General features: G+C 47.7%; 1 protein-coding gene across 4 annotated transcripts in view; it reads right to left on the bottom strand.

The window, feature by feature from the left end:
• Positions 1–16,929, bottom strand: part of Klhl18 (kelch like family member 18) — a 64,926-nt gene that overhangs the window by 7,881 nt on the left and 40,116 nt on the right. For 3 of the 4 annotated variants that reach the window (XM_028785398.1, XM_028785400.1, XM_028785401.1), the window contains 4 exons: positions 11,455–11,653; positions 7,235–7,395; positions 5,246–5,382; positions 3,259–3,496 (listed from right to left, as the gene is read on the bottom strand). In XM_028785398.1, coding sequence (XP_028641231.1) covers positions 3,259–3,496; positions 5,246–5,382; positions 7,235–7,395; positions 11,455–11,653 — 735 coding nt within the window. The remainder of the gene's footprint in view (positions 1–3,258; positions 3,497–5,245; positions 5,383–7,234; positions 7,396–11,454; positions 11,654–16,929) is intronic. The other variant, XM_028785399.1, reaches the window with a different exon arrangement.

Genomic DNA, 16,929 nt, shown 5'->3' with positions numbered 1-16,929 from the left:
TTTGGACTAAACTCAAATCATCAGGACTGCCTAGTAAGTACTATGGCCCACGTAACAAACCCAGGGCCTCAGCCTAATTTAACTGTAGGGTCTAGACATACTCAAAGTCCCACATGCTTCGGAATTACTATCTTCTAGCCCCGCATCTCAAGAGTGTCTTCTTCATTAGGACACATGTCACATTTATTCATTCACCAGACTTTCGTCAGCCATGTGGAAGGCATGATGTCCTAGATAATGGTTATGTGTGGAGAACAGAGGTCAGCATGGTGGTGCAATCTCAGTACTGAGGAGGCTGAGGAGGGGAGAGCTCAAGTTAGAGGGTAGCCTGGGCTACATAGCAAGAGCCTATTTAAAAATAAAAATCAATCAATCAAACAAACAAAAATAACAAGTGAACAGCCAAAGTTCCTGATGACAGGTACTTATGTGTCACCAAGAGAGGAGGTGCGACAAATCTTGCTGTCAACTCTCAGCCAACAGGGACCCTTTGGAACATAGGAAAGGTCTTTATGGAAACTTCAATAGTGATTTTTATGGTATATTGTACAAAATAGGCCATGGCTACATGTGCTTGTGTGTTCCCTCTGACTTCCTATGCAATTCCCTTGTAGTTTAATCTGTAGCTTTATGATTCCCGCCCCTGCACAGCCCTCTGTGACTCCCAGCCCTACACAGTCCCCCCGCCCCGTGACTCCAGGCCCTGCAGAGCCCCTCCTTGGCCTTGGTGGGGAAGACTCAGCTTCTGTTTGTTATACATCACCCTTCAAGGAAAAACTGCTGTTAGCACAGCTGGCTGGGGTCTCTTCTCAAGGCTGCTTGGAGAGTGGTAACCACAGATAACCTTCCACCCTATACAAAGTTTGTGAGATTTTAAGTGCCACTGCCAAGCTGCCTGACAAAGTGTTTTCATGCCCAATGCTACGGAGACTGAAAATGAAGCTGGGGTTGAGTAGGAAGGAGAAATACACCGGACAACTGCCACTTTTCAAGTACACATAGCAAGTCAAACTACATTGACAGACCCTCTGAACCTGCCCCAGGAGGAGATCACTAGGAAAATGACAAATTTAATAGGCATTGATACCCTTCTAGACATGAATGTGAAACACACCCGAGGTAACTATATTTCCTTTTTCTTGGTAATATTGGGGATCGAACCTATGGCCTCACTCTTGCTAGAGCAAGCATCCTACCACTGAGCTACAGCCTTAGTCCCAAACCCAAGGCAGTTAAGTCAGGAGTTGAGTAATGATGTGAGAATGAATCAAGAGGTGCTCCCAAACCATAAACAACAGTCACATGAGAGGTAAAGAGGATGCTAGAGAAGGGAGCGTGCCAGTCAGTGCAGGCTGGAACAATCCAGCACAGGAATCTGGAAGAAGGTGGCTTGCAGGATAGAAACAAGATGGTAAGCGAGGTGAAAGGAAGCTGTCACTGGCAGGATGGAGAGCTATGTGGGACGTCAGAACAGAAGTGACTAATAGCCGGGCGGTGGTGGCGCACGCCTTTAATCCCAGCACGTGGGAGGCAGAGGCAGGCGGATTTCTGAGTTCGAGGCCAGCCTGGTCTACAGAGTGAGTTCCAGGACAACCAGGGCTACACAAAGAAAGTCTGTCTCGAAAAACCAAAAAAAAAAAAGTGACTAATAACATGTAAGGGAACCTGTAATTTAAAGGGACAAATGGAACTGGACCCATGTTGCTAATACCAGAGCAGAAGCCGCCATGAATGAGAGGGATACCCAGAGAACTTTCCTCCCATTTAAATAATACACCAAATTTGCCAACATCAAAGCAAGCACGTCTCCTAGAGCAGACACACTGAAAGCCACCTGACTGCGGTCAAAGAGCCACCTGTGGTTGGGATATGGGAAAGGGGTCCCTCGTTCACAAAAAGCTGCAAAATGTCCAAAGGCAGAAGGGAGACACAGAAAGATGGGGAGGGAAAGAGGGGAGAACTCTGAGAACATCAGTGCAAGAAGCACATTCTGTGCGTACATTGCTTCTCCCAAAAGGAATGTGCACAGACCTCTGTGCGCTTTGTGACTCTGCTCTCCTTGCTGCTGAGCAGCTGCCATCGGACTCGTGGCCTCAGACCAATACTGATGAATGTGGAATGTACGTGTCACCTTCGTTCGGCAAAGCCCTCCACACTAACTACTGCCTCAGCACACGTGCCATCACTTGGCATCTTTCCCACCTTCCCAGTCACGTGATCTCCCAGAGACCCAGAAGTATGGCAAGGAGGATGGACTTGTGAGGCAAAGGTTAAATCACAGAATTATCCAGAAAAACCACTGAAGAGCAACTGGCTGGTAGGTTTCAAAGCATCCTTTAAAAATGGCACAGTATTCTCCTTCCTAAAATTGAGTACAAGTCATAGAAGCTCAAAATACAGGCAGATCTGTTCTGGCTAAATGTGCAAAGGACCTTGGGTTTCTTTCCTTCTCAGTCCCTATGAGGAGAGGCAGAAGAGTAACACTTGCAACTGCTCGTCTGCTGTGGTCTGACAGGGTCCAGCAGAACCTGTCCAATGACACCTTTAAATAACGTGGGCCTCCTACCACTGCAGCGCATGCCTGATGTGAGGAAGGACACTGCCATCACCTCCGGACTAAGAGGGTTACACGTGGACACTACCATGGTGTCCTCCAGCTATGCTTCTCATCCTGTAAGTGTGAGCAAGCAAGCGGTGGGAGACACGGACAGCTAGACCATGTTGGAGGATGTACACGTTCAGTCCACCTTGTGAATACACATGTGCTCATGTCTGCAGTGTGTGTGTGTGTGTGTGTGACACTGCCTTGCTCATGCACTTCTAGGGCAGTGAGAGCATATGTATAGCAAGAGAAAGAAAGCATCAAGAGAACCACCTTGGGTTTCTTGCATTACTACTGAGGGTCAAACTCCTTATCCTTCAGGCTTCAGCTTTAATCCCACCTCTTCCCTGAGATCTTCCAGATCTTCCAGTCCAGTCTCTCGCCCTCCTGGAATCTTCCATAACCACATTTTCATTTCTTAGCTGGCACTTACGTAACATGTCCATGTCTTGGCTCCCCAGGTTTCTCAAAGAACAAGGCAGGTATTTTATGCTTAAGCAGATGGAGCTTTGCTCCCAGGAGGTGCTGGCAGTGGCTGGCCTGGCAACAGGATTTCCCCAGGCCAAAACTTGCATTTTACTTTATTATGTGCTCCTACTCAGGGCTCCCCCGATGCTCAGTGTGTGTGTTCAGCCTGCACTTGGCTTCCAGAATACCTTCGCTTGCTATTCATGCTCCCCACTCGGGTCCACGTGTCCGTCTCAGGATTGTAGGCCTCCACGGTGCTCAGCCGCAACTGACCATCATATCCCCCGATAGCATAGAGAAGCCCGTTCACCACAGCCACACCCACACGGCTTCGGGCTGTTGTCATGGGATGGCACTTTTCCCAGCGATTGGCGATAGGGTCGAACACTTCCACCACATTCAGGGAATCACCTGCATAAAAATTTGCTACTCAAATTAAAACAAATGAGACCACTTGTTTAGATCACAGCTACTGGGTATTGACTAGATGGAACATTTGACTCAATTCTATTAGCTTCCTATGAATCACTCAGAGTAAGTGGGCCAACTAAAAACTCTAGCTATGATAAAGATTTTAGAATCAGATGGGAAACATTCGCTCTTTAGTGAGAGTAGTTCTCAGTTATAATAAGGTAAGCCTCTTGCTTAAAATCAACAATAAAGGTACATGCATGGAATGCTTGCCCAATGCAGAAAGCATGCCAGAGGGAAGTGCATGGGTCCTAACGCTGTCACTTAATCTAATGACCAGACAGGCTGATTTGTGTCCTCATCCTGTTTTGAATGTAAGTTAAAGGCTAACAGACTGCCATGAAGATTAAATGACATAATGAATACAGCACCCAGCATGGTTCTAGAATATGCTTAGAACTCAGTAAACAGCAGTCACAGAAACCAGGAATGATCATTTGAGCCCTCTCACCCTCCTCAGATCATGATTAGCAACTCAAACAACTCTCTTCCCTGTTGCTTGGGTACACCAAGCACTTGTTACATCCGGTGTTTGTTACTGAAGACTTATCTTTTCTAGGTCATGCTGTTAACAAGCAGAAGGTTGCTGGCTACCTTTCCCAACCTTAACTGAAAACAGAACTGTCAGCTTCCCACTGACCCTCCAGGGGGCTTTCCTAGAAATGTATCTGTATATACTATACGAGCTATGGATAACGGTGGGTTTGTACTGTTTTGTTTTGGAAGCAGAATCTCAATAACTGTAACCCAGGCTGGCCTCAAACTCTAGACCCTCCTGCCTCAGCCTCTGAAGTAGTGGGATTACAATGTGTAATGGAGCTGCTGATAACAGGTGGATGTAAGACTTGTGGGGGCTTCACAGGAGGCAGTGAGAATCAGAAAGAATTACAGACCTGGGGTATCAGCATCCCGGGTACTGGGCTATCTCCGTCTGATGCGTATGCATACGTGAACAGTCTAGTTATAGAACTGGGCGGGCTCCTTCCTGCACGTGCTCTAGAGCTGAGTGAGTGCTGCACACAATCAGCACAGGGAGGCTTCAGTTTAAGAATGAGGATGAGTCCCAGCCCTTGCTCTGACCAAAGCAGAGTATACATACTGCTCAAGTTCCCTAGGCCTCACCCTCCTCATCTGTAAATGTCAGCCATGGTGACTTATGTGACTCTGACACGGGATCCCACTGTACAGTCGACTGCCTGGGCCTTGGGATCCTGCCAAGCACTGAGATTACAGGTGTGTGCCACCATGCCCAGCTTCTCTCGCTTCCTCCCTACTTCCCCTTACCACCCTTTCTATTGTTGTTGAGATAGGCAGTAATCCTCCTGCCTCTCATTCTCAAGTACTAAGATACAAGCATGTGCTACATTGGCCAGCTTTTTCCTTCTTTCTTGAGACAGTCTTACTGTGTGAACTCCGAGTGGCCTCAAATTCACAATCTTGTTATTTTCATGGCCCAAGTGCTGGGATTATACGCATGTGTCAGCATCCCTGGACTGTTGAGCCTAATTCTTTAGTATTGACATCAATGCAATATTATGAATACATAATAAGCCCTACTCTAGGGCTACTCTCCAAAATCTTAAGATAAGGACAGGAGATAGAACAGCGTAAGGAGGAGGAATCAGAACAACCAGGCTAGCTTGAATGTGCTTCTTCATTCAAAGAGTTCTAGGAAGGGCTCTGCAAAGGGGAGTTGCAAGATACCTGCTGAGTTGAGGCCTCCCACGGCATAGATGAGCCCAGCGATGGATGTGCAGCATCGAGGCCGAGTCCTAAAAGCTGGCAGGTGGGGCCGGCGCTCTGGCATCAGGTGATAGTCCTTTGCTTCATCTACCAGGTCCCTGGAATAACGTACAAGATGCTAGGATCAGAGGTACCTCCCACCATGGTCCACATTTACACTTTTTTTTTTTTTTTTTGGTTTGTTTTTTTCGAGACAGGGTTTCTCTGTGTAGCCCTGGCTGTCCTGGAACTCACTCTGTAGACCAGGCTGGCTTCAACCTCAGAGAACTACCTGCCTCTGGCTCCCAAGTGCTGGGATTAAAGGTGTGCAACACCACTGCCCAGCTCCACATTTACACTTATGAGCCTGGCTCCTCCATATCTCAGTGTAGGGAATCTACGAAAAGTCTTCTGGAAAATTTGGTCTACCTGTCTCTGTCTCTCTGTCTCTCTCTCTCATGCTAGGGATTGAATCTAGGGCCACACACATGCCTGAACGCTCTACCGATGAACTATATTCCCAACCCTCATGTGAGGTTTAGTGTCAGGAAGTCAGGTGAGAGCAGGGGAAGCCACACAGAGCTCCTGAGATATGCTCAAAGGTGAAGGAAAACATGAGCAGAGGCCGCCTCAGCTGGTATAATCAGGGCAATTCCTTCTAATAGGCCCAGACCAGCTGTGATTCTGAAAAACAGTGTAGGGGTAACACGGGAGTGCTGGGGAAGCTGGGGTAACACAGGAGTGCTGCGGTAACACGGGAGTGCTGGGGTAACATGGGAGTGCTGGGGTAACACAGGAATGCTGGGGTAACACGGGAGTTCTGGGGTAACACGGGAGTGCTGGGGTAACATGGGAGTGCTGGGGTGACACAGGAATGCTGCGGTAACACGGGAGTGCTGGGGTAACACAGGAGTGCTGGGGTAACATGGGAGTGCTGGGGTAACACGGGAGTGCTGCAGTAACACAGGAGTGCTGGGGTAACACGGGAGTGCTGGGGTAACACGGGAGTACTGGGGTGACACGGGAGTGCTGGGGTAACACGGGAGTGCTGGGGAAGCTCAAACAGCCTATTTCCTATGAGCACTCAGACCTAGCTCTTCCTTCCTGCCCCTGTCACCATCCATGGCTCACCCCCTCCCGTCAGTCACCCCTTGCTTCACCTCAGCAACTGCTGCCAAGTGCTCCAGATGGAGTTCCCAGGCCCTCCCTCTTCTGCCTCCCCAGCCCCTCCACACCACAGACTACATTGCTTTTCTCTAACAATCTTCCTTGCTAGCTACCTACTGCTGACAGAATAGTTCCTACGTCTCAGGATTACCCTTCAGACTGCTTGTCACAGGACCCCAATTCCCTCCAGTCACACAGTCCTTACTTCCTGACACACATCACAGAGCCCTGCACCACACCACTGACTTCTGCCTAAACCTGCTGATCCCAGCTAGGGGTGGAATAATACAAAACTGAATGTGTGTAAAAATCTTGTCAGTAAAGGAAAAAACCAAAACCCACCATTGCACTGACTATAACAAGCAACTGGAAAGACAGACCCTTTCCTTTGTTTTAATTATGTAACAACTGATCTTCTGTGCTGGTGGCTCTAGGTAGAAGCTCCACACACTGGTATACAAGACCCCCCTCTTCCATCACTCATCAGAGGCTAGTCACTATCTACAATTTACTGAAAAGGGCAAGAGCCTCTGGGAAGCCCCATCTGTACTATCAAGTCAGCTGCCAGTGTGGGCAGCATATACACAATACACCCATAACTCTCAGTTGATGAAGATGAGGAACACATAGGTAACTTATGGAAGCCCCTTCTGCTCCTACACGGCACCTAATCTATATGCTTGTGAGCAATGTGAGTTAATTGACTGCTCCAAACCCTTCCTCCCCTGAGCTAGGACAGGTGGCCAACTCCTCTTCTTTGCCTAGACCCTAGGCTGTGTCCTGGACAAGGCCACCCACACTTACCTGCATTTGTGACAGCACCGTACCAGGTCATCTTGCTGCACTCGGTCTGATAGGAACTGGGGCCGGCAAAGAGGCAGGCGGATATTGGACAGCAGCTCGGGCAGGCATGGCCCCCTCTGCTCCCGGTCATATCTGACCCAGGCTAATGCAGCTTCAAACACCTATGAGACAAGGAGCAGATGCCCTTGCAGCTACCCAGAGACCACACTCCTGCCTCCTCGGTCTCAGTTTGCTCGCTGCCTGCACTGGAACAGGTCCTCAGGTGATCCACCTTTCTTCCCACTCGAGTCTGGAATCCACAGCTTTCTTTACACTCCAGCTCTTAGGTCCAGTCTTTTGTTTCTGAGACAGGGTTCCCTACACAGCCCAGGCTGGCCTACAAGAACTCAAGAACCTCCCAAGTGTTGGAATTACAGGGTGTGAGACCATGGCTTAGGTCCATTCTTTTCTAATGTAAGCCTGGGTTACTGTAAAGCTTTCTGGATTTCATTATCGATTCTTTTCTGCATCACAACAGAATGTCTTTCTCTCTGTTGATCTTGCACCCAACCAGCTCTACAATCCAGGCCAGGCCAGTTCTTCTGTTTACACTGTCCACCTAGGAACCTTCCTTAATGCCTCCAAACAGAAGGCTATCACCAGCCCCTCAGGCTTCACAAATTGCCACTCAAATAAACAAGCGTGAGCTGCTCCAGGACCCACTGAGTAGTAGAAGAACCTAGAGGCTCCATGTCCATGCTGCCAAGGTCAGGATCCATTTCTCTACTGGTCACTAATAGTCAAAGGTGAGACAGAGTATCTTCAGATATTTAAGAAATTTAGCTGAGTTCCTGTTAACATCTTGACAGCTGCCTCCTAGTGTTGGGAGCTAGGTTGATTCAAGATTTTCTTAGAGTCCTGAGGAAAGGACAAAGAGAACTCCAGCTCTGTCCTTGCCCAGGGGCAGACTTGGCAAGGTCCAGTATGGGGCTGGGGCCAGGCCAACATATTAAGGTTTTGGTTCCTGGGAAATTGCCTTTCCCTTGAAAGACTGCAGTTAAGACTGAGGCAGCTGTGTCTGAGCTATCCTGTGTTCTCTGGCCACACTGTCTGATTTAACTTCCTTCTGACTGTGGCCCATTCCCCCCCCACCACCCCACTATAAACAATATGTAAGATACTATTCTTTTTGTTTTGTTTTTGTTTGTTTGTTTGAAATAGGGTTTCTCTGTACAGTCCTGGCTGTCCTGGAACTCACTCTGCAGGCCAGGGTGGCTGTGAGCTCAGAGATCTGCCTGCCTCTGCCTCCCAAGTGCTAAGATTAAAGGTGTATGCTACCACTGCTGGCAGAATGCTATAATTCTTAATGAACTTTCTTGGCATAAGCTATCAGTTTATGCAAAACCTCTGGATCCCAGGTTTATGTCTTCTTTATTTTCTCATCTTCAGTCCTCCCCACCGGACACTATTCACAACAGGTAACTCCTCCTCTTCCCCATTGTGTACACAAATCTTCAAGTTTGCCACAGCACCACATATATAGAGGTCAGAGGACAGCCTTGGGTGTCAGTCCTTGTCTTCCACCTTGCTAACTGTGTACAGCAGACTGGCTGGGCCACAAACTTCTTGGGATTTTTTTTTTTTTTGTCTCTGCTTCCCCTCTTACAATAAGAGTACTGGGACTACCAGAGGTCGCTGCTGTGCCTAGCTTAATGTAGGCTCTGAGGATTCGAATTCAGGTCCCCAGCCTAGTAGAACAAACTCTTCACCCACTGAACCAGGCTAGGGCTCTTGGTTGCAAACATCCTACATGGCTCAGATTTTGATTGGACTTCTCAATGGATCAAAGGCAGCAGTGATGACCTCAGGTGTTTGCTGATCCAAACTTCTTACTGTGCATGCAATGTCCTTCACTGCCCACCCTCAGCACTCTGTCCCAAACAGCACATACTGTCCTCTTTTTTTTTTTTTTTGGTTTTTTTTTGGTTTTTCGAGACAGGGTTTCTCTGTATAGCCCTGGCTGTCCTGGAGCTCACTCTGTAGACCAGGCTGGCCTCGAACTCAGAAATCCGCCTGCCTCTGCCTCCCAAGTGCTGGGATTAAAGGCGTGCGCCACCACTGCCCGGCACATACTGTCCTCTTAAGGCCACTTGTACTACACCTCTGCTGAAGGTGCATCCTTTGCTCTTCTCTGGCTGGTAACACTGCTTTTACTTTAACTTTTCTTGACCACTCCAAGAAGGTAAGAGTTTTACTTTACCAATAGCTCTGCCACACAAAATGGTTATAAACAGCTTTCAAAAGCTTCCCAATTTCATAATGGGGTGTCTGTGTGTGTGTTCTGAGTAGGGTTCATGTAGCCCAGGCTGGTTTCCAACTTGTTTTTGAGACAGAGTCTCACATTTAGCTAGTCTGGAACTTGCTTTGTAGCTGACCTGGCACTCAGAACTTGCTATGTGGAACAGGCTAGTCTCAAACTCATAGAGATTCTCCTGTCTCTGCCTCCCACATGCTGAGATTAAGGATGTGTGCCCATGCCCAGCCCCAACTTGTTATATAGCTGAAGATGAGCTTAAACTTCTAATTCTACTGCTTTCGTCTCCCCAGTGCTGGGATTACAGATGTGCACAGCACGTTGTCTTCATGTGGTGCTAAGGAGTGGACCGAGGACTTGCCCATGGTCGGCAAGCTGTCTCCCAATGGATCTACTTAACCCTGAGTCCATAGTTTTAGGTCCACCCGCATTTCACCACCACTTCCAGCTCTTCCAGCTCAGAAATCCCTCTGTTTGCCTGTCATGTTGCCTGCCCTACCTGTTTTTCAGCTCTCTAGGTCTGTTCTAGTTCCTCATCTCTCTGCTGACCTGTGTTCTAGAGATTGCTGCATGGGTGTTCTCCATTTCTGTGCCAAGCTCCTACCTCCTTTGGACATGCTCACTTGAAAAACAACAACAACAACAACAACTCTAATCTCATGAAGGTCAGCATTTTTAAAAAAGATTTATTTTAAATAACTAGTGTGTGTGTGTGTGTGTGTGTGTGTGAATGTATGTCACATGTATGCAGGGGTGCCCATAGGACAGAATAGGGTAATAGATCCCCTGCAGCTATAGCTATAGGGGGGTTTAAGCCATCCAAAATGAGGAAACCAAATATGGGTCCTCTGGAAGAATAGTAGGTACACTTAACCACTGGACCATCTCTCTACCTACGCGGCTGAGAGTTTAGCTTAAGCCTAACCATCAGACCCTGCCCCCTAGCTCTCCCATCCCCCTCTATCTCCACCACTGTCTATCTATCTCATATTTCATTCCCTCAGATTTCTAATATTCTTCCCTCAGGCTCTTTCTCAGCTGAGAAGACAGAAACAAACCAGAGAAGAATGTCAATAACAGATGTCTCCTAGCGTCTCCCTGTGTGCACACCAGCTCTCCCTTGGGCTGCCAGGAATCCAGATGGCTTTTGCTCTTATCTGATACTGCCGATTCCTGCTGCCTTAGACTGATTCTTCTCACTTCAGAACACCATGCAGCTACTGCTTTCCTGTTTCTCCTGTATCGTCCATTCTCCCTCCTCTAGAAAGTCCCATCAACAGTCAACCATGTATTTCTCTTGCCTTAACAAAAACAATACCACCTCCTCAAATTCATATGCTTGATTTCCAGCTTACAGCAATTATTATTTTTAATAATAAATATTGGAGGGCTGGAGAGAGATGGCTCAGTGGTTGAGAGTACTGGCTGCTCTTCCAGAGGTCCTGAGTTCAATTCCCAGAAACCACATGGTGGCTCACAGCCATCTGTAATGGGACCTGATGCCCTCTTTTGGCAGGTAGACATAAACACAGGCAGAGCACTCAGATATTAAAATAAAAAAAAATTGGAATTAACCTAAGTTCTAAGAATAAGGGAAATGTGGCTGATAATTATACTATCATTTAGATACTAAAATATAAGAAAGACTTTAGGAAAGCACATATAACAAAACAAACCCCTAAATACATAAAACTTGTATATTCATAGTTTGCTAAAAAAAAAAAATGGAAGGAAGGAGGGACAGGAAGAAGGATGGGTAGAAGGAAGGATGGACAGGAGGAAGGAGGGGCAGGAGGAAGGATGGGCAGAGGGAAGGATGGACAGGAGGAAGGATGGACGGGAGGAAGGATGGACGGGAGGAAGGATGGACGGGGTGGGGGGAAGAGTGTGGGCTCTGCCTGTTCAGACTGCTGCTGTGCTCACCGACCTGCTCCTCTGACTTCACATTCAGCTCATCCCGAGACACCAGCTCAAGCACGTCTTCCAAGGGCAGGGCCAGGAACTCTTCAGACAGAGACACCTCTACAAAGTGCTGGTGGATGAAGCTGTTGGCTGCATCGTACAGCACAGCACACATCATCGTCTCGGCAAACTGCCGCACACCCAGGCAATTTTTGGGGTGAAGCCTTTGGCGTAAGATAAAAAGAGAAGGATTAGAGGAAGGAATACTGTTATCTTCAATCATTCTCAAAATGGTTTTGAGTCCAGCCATGGAACATAAGTTAAATTTTGTTCCCAGCTTTGTTAGAAACTCCCTATGGTATCATGACTCAGCTTCTAAAGGTATCAACTTAAGATGGGCTAGCCTCAAGTCTTTGCTTCCTGGGGCATGCGTGGCCTTGTCATGTCAAAGTGGAATGGACTGTCAGGAAGTCCCATGACCTAACTGTCACATGAGAAGACAGCGAGCATGCACTGGGAAGCCTTGTCACCAAGCCAGATGCAGTGGCTTCTGAGTCTCCAGGGCACAAGTCCACCTTTAGGCACCAGGAAGGCACCAAAGGCATGAAAGCGTCACCCTCTCTATACAGGAACCATTACACATTTTCCTTTTTTTAGGTAGAGGGAGGCTCCTGAGTCTAAGAGTTCAGGATCCTAGAAACAGCAGCAGCAGCTATTATTTATCATTTATACCCACTCTGCAAAATTGTTACAGTTTAGGTTTTTTTTTTTTTTTTTGAGACAGGGTTTCTTTGTGTAACAGAGCCCTAGCTGTCCACAGAGGCTAGAGGATTTGGATGTCCTGGCCCTGGAGTTACAGGTAGCTGCCCTGTGTGGTCCTCTGGAAGAGCGGCAGGAGCTTTGAATGGTAGAACCATCACTCTAGTTCCCTGCTCGTACTTTTTCTGAGATGCCAGGGATTGAACCCAGGACCCCACACATGTAGGCAAACACTCTACTGCTCAACGCCACCTTCAGTTCTTTGAAACTCCTTTTTAAGGGCTGGAAAGATGACTCCGAGATTAAGAGCACTTACTGCTCTTATGAGTTTAGTCTCCAGCACCCACATCTGGAGTCTTACAACCTCATTTAACTCCAGCTTCAAGAGAGCTAATATCTTCTTCTGGTCTCAGAGAGGACCTGTACACATGGCATACACTCACAGACACACACACACACACACACACACACACACAAACATACAACCCTTTAAAAAACCAACTCTGCGGGGCTGGAGAGATGGTTCAGAGGTTAACAGCACTAGCTGCTTTTCCAGAGGACTTGGGTTCAATTCCCAGCACACACACGGAAGCTCACAACTGCTTATAATTCCAAGATCTGACATCCTTACACAGACACACATGCAGGCAAAACACCAATGGACATAAAATAAAAAAAATTATAAAACAAGTCAACTCCGCAGGTTGCTCTCATTTCATAGTGGAAGACAAAGGCACAGGGAACTAAGACATGTGTCTCCAGTACTCTGACAAGAAAGTGAACTTGTTAAGGGCTGAGATTGCAGGCAGGCCTCTTGCTTCTCTGGCTACAACACCAGGGTAGACCTTACTCATAAGACCCTGGGAAATCCTGACCCTGCCCCTCTCTGAAGAACATGGCCATGTTCCTTAAGTTCTTCGAAGTGTCATTAATTTTCTCACAGAGAAAAGATGATGGTAACTACACACCTAGTAGAACTAGAAGGATGATTTAGAAAGAAAACAGATGAACGAACAAAAACGGGCAGGCATGGTGGTGCAAACCTGTGATCCTAGCACTCTGGAAATGGAGGCAGAAGGATCAGGAATTTAAGGTTAATGTGGACTACCTTAAGACCTTTTTTCAAAGAAACAAAACATGCCCAGGGAAATAGCTCAATGGATAAAAACACAGTTGTGCAAGCCTGGTGACCTGAGTCCAGGACCCACTAAAAAGTCCCATGTAATGGTATACATTGGATACTCCAGCATGACTACTGTGGGACTGGAGGCAGAGACAAGAGACTTGAAGGCCACGGGCCAGCTAGCCTGGAGTTCCTAGCATAGCAGCAGAAACCGGAGGGACCCTGCCTTATCGAGGTGAGGTAAGACTCCATCCACTCCGGAAAGCTGCTCTCTGACCTCCACTCATTTGCATGGCATGCATGCCCCTCTCCAAATAAACAGCATCAGCAAGCACACAACAAAAGATACAGTTACAAATAAAATGTAAAAAGTAGCATTCTCAGACCAGTGAGATAGTAGATAAGGGAGCCTGTTGTAAAGCCCAACAGCAACTTCAGCTCAATCCCTGGCACCCACATGGTGGGAGGAAAGAACCAACTTCCATAACATACCACACACACACACACACATACACACACACACACACACACACGCACACACGCACACGCACACGCACATGCACACACACAGCAAACAAAACGAATGTAGGCCAAAGTACTCAGCACAGTGCCTGGTATGATGCTGGATGCTATTTAAGTTTCTGTTATATTTGCTTTCTTACTCTCAAACTAACCCAGCACGATGATTCTGGTGTCTTTGTGACAGAGTAGACTCTGAGGGATCACATTTTCCAAGCTTTACTTTCCTGTTTCCTTCTACTGTCTTGGCTGTCCTGGAACTCACTCTGTAGTCTAAGAAGTGGCCTCAAACTTGAGGCATCCTCTTGCTTCAGCCTCCTAAGTGCTTCGACGACAGGCACAAGTGTCCACATCTGGCTCCTCAGCGAGTTCTCCAAGGCCAAGGAAACAAAATCACTATACGGCGCAGCGGAGACAAGGCAGTGTGGAGCAGGGGGCAGAGGAGAAGTGTCGCTTAAGAGATGTTAAGCTGGTGTAAGGCGATGAGGGTAAGGCTGGGCTCCCACAGCAGGTGCCTCACTGAGGCCCCATCAACCCACCACCACAGACAGGGCTAGGTTAGGACTCCGAAGGTTAGGACTCCTGCACGTACTTCCATCAGCTTGATCTAACATGGAGCACCGATCATGCTTTCCTGAGTAAGCTGTGCTACCAGCCTCACAGGATGGAGGACGGAAAGGCAACCTGTGAGGCCTAGGATGGGAATGGAAGAGCATGGCCTCACAGGAAAGGCACTCACTCAGGATGGGGACAGGAAGGGAGCAGAGACCTGCATCTTTCACTAGTTCCTCCCACAGCCCTCTGCTCGCTGACAGCTCAAGTTTGTCCATAAGGAGACTGTGCGGGTGTAGTGATATGCTACTGCAGACAGGCCAGGGATGTGAACTAAGTCATTGACTTGTTTCACTGATGCATTTGATTTTCAGTCTAGCTGAAGGCTGGTGGTAAAGCCCAATGGTAGAGCATGTACCATGTACAAGGCCTTGGGCTTGACTCCCCAGTACCTTGAGGGGAAAGAAACTACCAAAACCAATCCAGTTCTGGGAGAAGAGTTGCAGAAATATCACCCCAGTGTCTAAAAATCAGGAGGCCCATATATTTGCAGGCTGGGAAAACCCATATATCTGCATTCTGGAAAAAGGGCCACAAGTCAAAACAAACAAACAAACAATAAACAAACAAACAAAAAAACAAAAAAGAAAGAAGAATGAAAAGAAAAAAAATAACAAAAAGAAAATCAACTTCAACCTCCGCGTTGGGAGGTGGGGGAGGCAACAGACAGAGGAGCCAGTAGGCCAGACAGGCTCAGAATATGCTGCCACTGCAGCACTGTGCTCTCATGCCTAAAACCGCTTTACTCAAGACACTGGCAACCAAACCTTCAAGCAAAGAAGCTTGTCCTCAAATGTACATGGAAGATGGGAGCTGACAAATTTCACACATCCTACAGCCAGGCTGAAGGAATGGAAATAGTAAGCGCTGGAGAGAAATCAGACGGCAGGCCAGCCTCAGGCCTTATGGCGGGGGGTGGGGGGGGAAAGGAAGTAGTGAAGTAGGGGCTGGTGCCTAGGGCCTGGGCAGGAACCAATGGGAAATCACTGACGGCAGACTCAACTATCAGGGTTATGTCTGGGCACTCTCTTAGGCGCTCTGAAACACAGAGAAACTGCACTGGTCTCAACAAAGGAACTGGGTTTTGCCAGATGAGGTGGCACGCTCCTATAATTTCAGCATGTGGGAGGTGGAGGCAGGAGGACTGTCATGAACTTAAGGCCTGCCTGTGTCACATGGTGAGACCCATCTAAGAGAGAAAAGGAACTGTCAGGCATCTATGTTGTTGTTTGAGTTAAGGTCTAAGTACCCTGGAGGTGATATGTAGATCAAGCCGGCCTCATCTAGCTCCACCTGCTCCTGGATGCTGGGACTAAGGATGTGTTCGACCTCCTCCAGCTGTTCAGCATCTTGAAGAAAAAGTGCCTTATGATAGCAAGTCTGGTGTTGCAGCAATGACCTCAAGACCCCCTAGGTGGCACTGTTGTCCACTGATGAAAGTGTAAAGACTGGCAACTGGCAGCACCCATTGCATCGGCAAGCCATTTTCCAAATGTGTGTGCGCGCATTCCTCCAGCCTGATCTAGAGGGTATCCTAAGGTAGGGACAAGCCTGGCCCTGGAGCTGTCACTAACTACAAGGTTTCCATCTGCAACACTTAACACAGAGCCAGGGCCTCAAGGTGAAACCATTTGCCCTGCAGCTAGCTGAAGTGTACCTCTACATTTGGGGCATCACTGTCATGGTTATGTGTCAGTGTGCACATGACAGTGCTCGGTGATGGCCACGGGCATCAAATAGATAGGACGTGGACACCCTGCGGGAGCCATAAACAGTCTCAGTGGGTAGGAGTGGGGATGGGGGAGGGGAGGTCAGCTCTGAGAGGATGATGTTTTTGACAGGGCTGAGGTGGAAGGAACACTGATCACCAGGCTAAGCGTGGAGACTGGGCTTGGAAGAACATCATACACACAGAGGAGCTCTTCTGGGTTTCCCATGCCTGTGTATGGCCAGCCCTAACTCTCACCTCCAAATCTCTGGTGATTAAATGGCCTTTAGCTCATGACAGAGCACTGTCCTCTAAAGGGAAGGAAGAGCTTATCTGATCAGTTAAAAGGTCACAGGAGAACCCATTTGTCAGGAAGCAGAAACAGTGTAATCCATGGTCGTCCTCCTAAGACCTGATGATGACGGCCTCCAGTGGACAGACACACAGGTGGGCTCTGAATGAGCTGTGGTATAAAAAGGTCAATGAACTCATGAGGGCTAAGAATCTAGACAAACACGGAGATGGCTGTGGAACAGTTCAGAAGCGCCAAATAAATCAATAAGTTAGTTTGGTGAGAAATTAGCTAAGTTATGAGCAACAGTAAATAGACACAACAGGCTGTATTTAAACACACACACATACACACACACATATATATACATACATATACACACACATACACACACACATACACACATACACATACATATACACACACATACATACATACATACACACACACATATATATATATACATACATATACACACGTATACACA

This window comes from Grammomys surdaster, unplaced genomic scaffold (assembly GCF_004785775.1).
Source record: "Grammomys surdaster isolate TR1022 unplaced genomic scaffold, NIH_TR_1.0 125216, whole genome shotgun sequence".
Taxonomy (NCBI): Eukaryota; Metazoa; Chordata; class Mammalia; order Rodentia; family Muridae; genus Grammomys; species Grammomys surdaster.
This window is presented reverse-complemented; position numbering and strand designations above follow the sequence as displayed.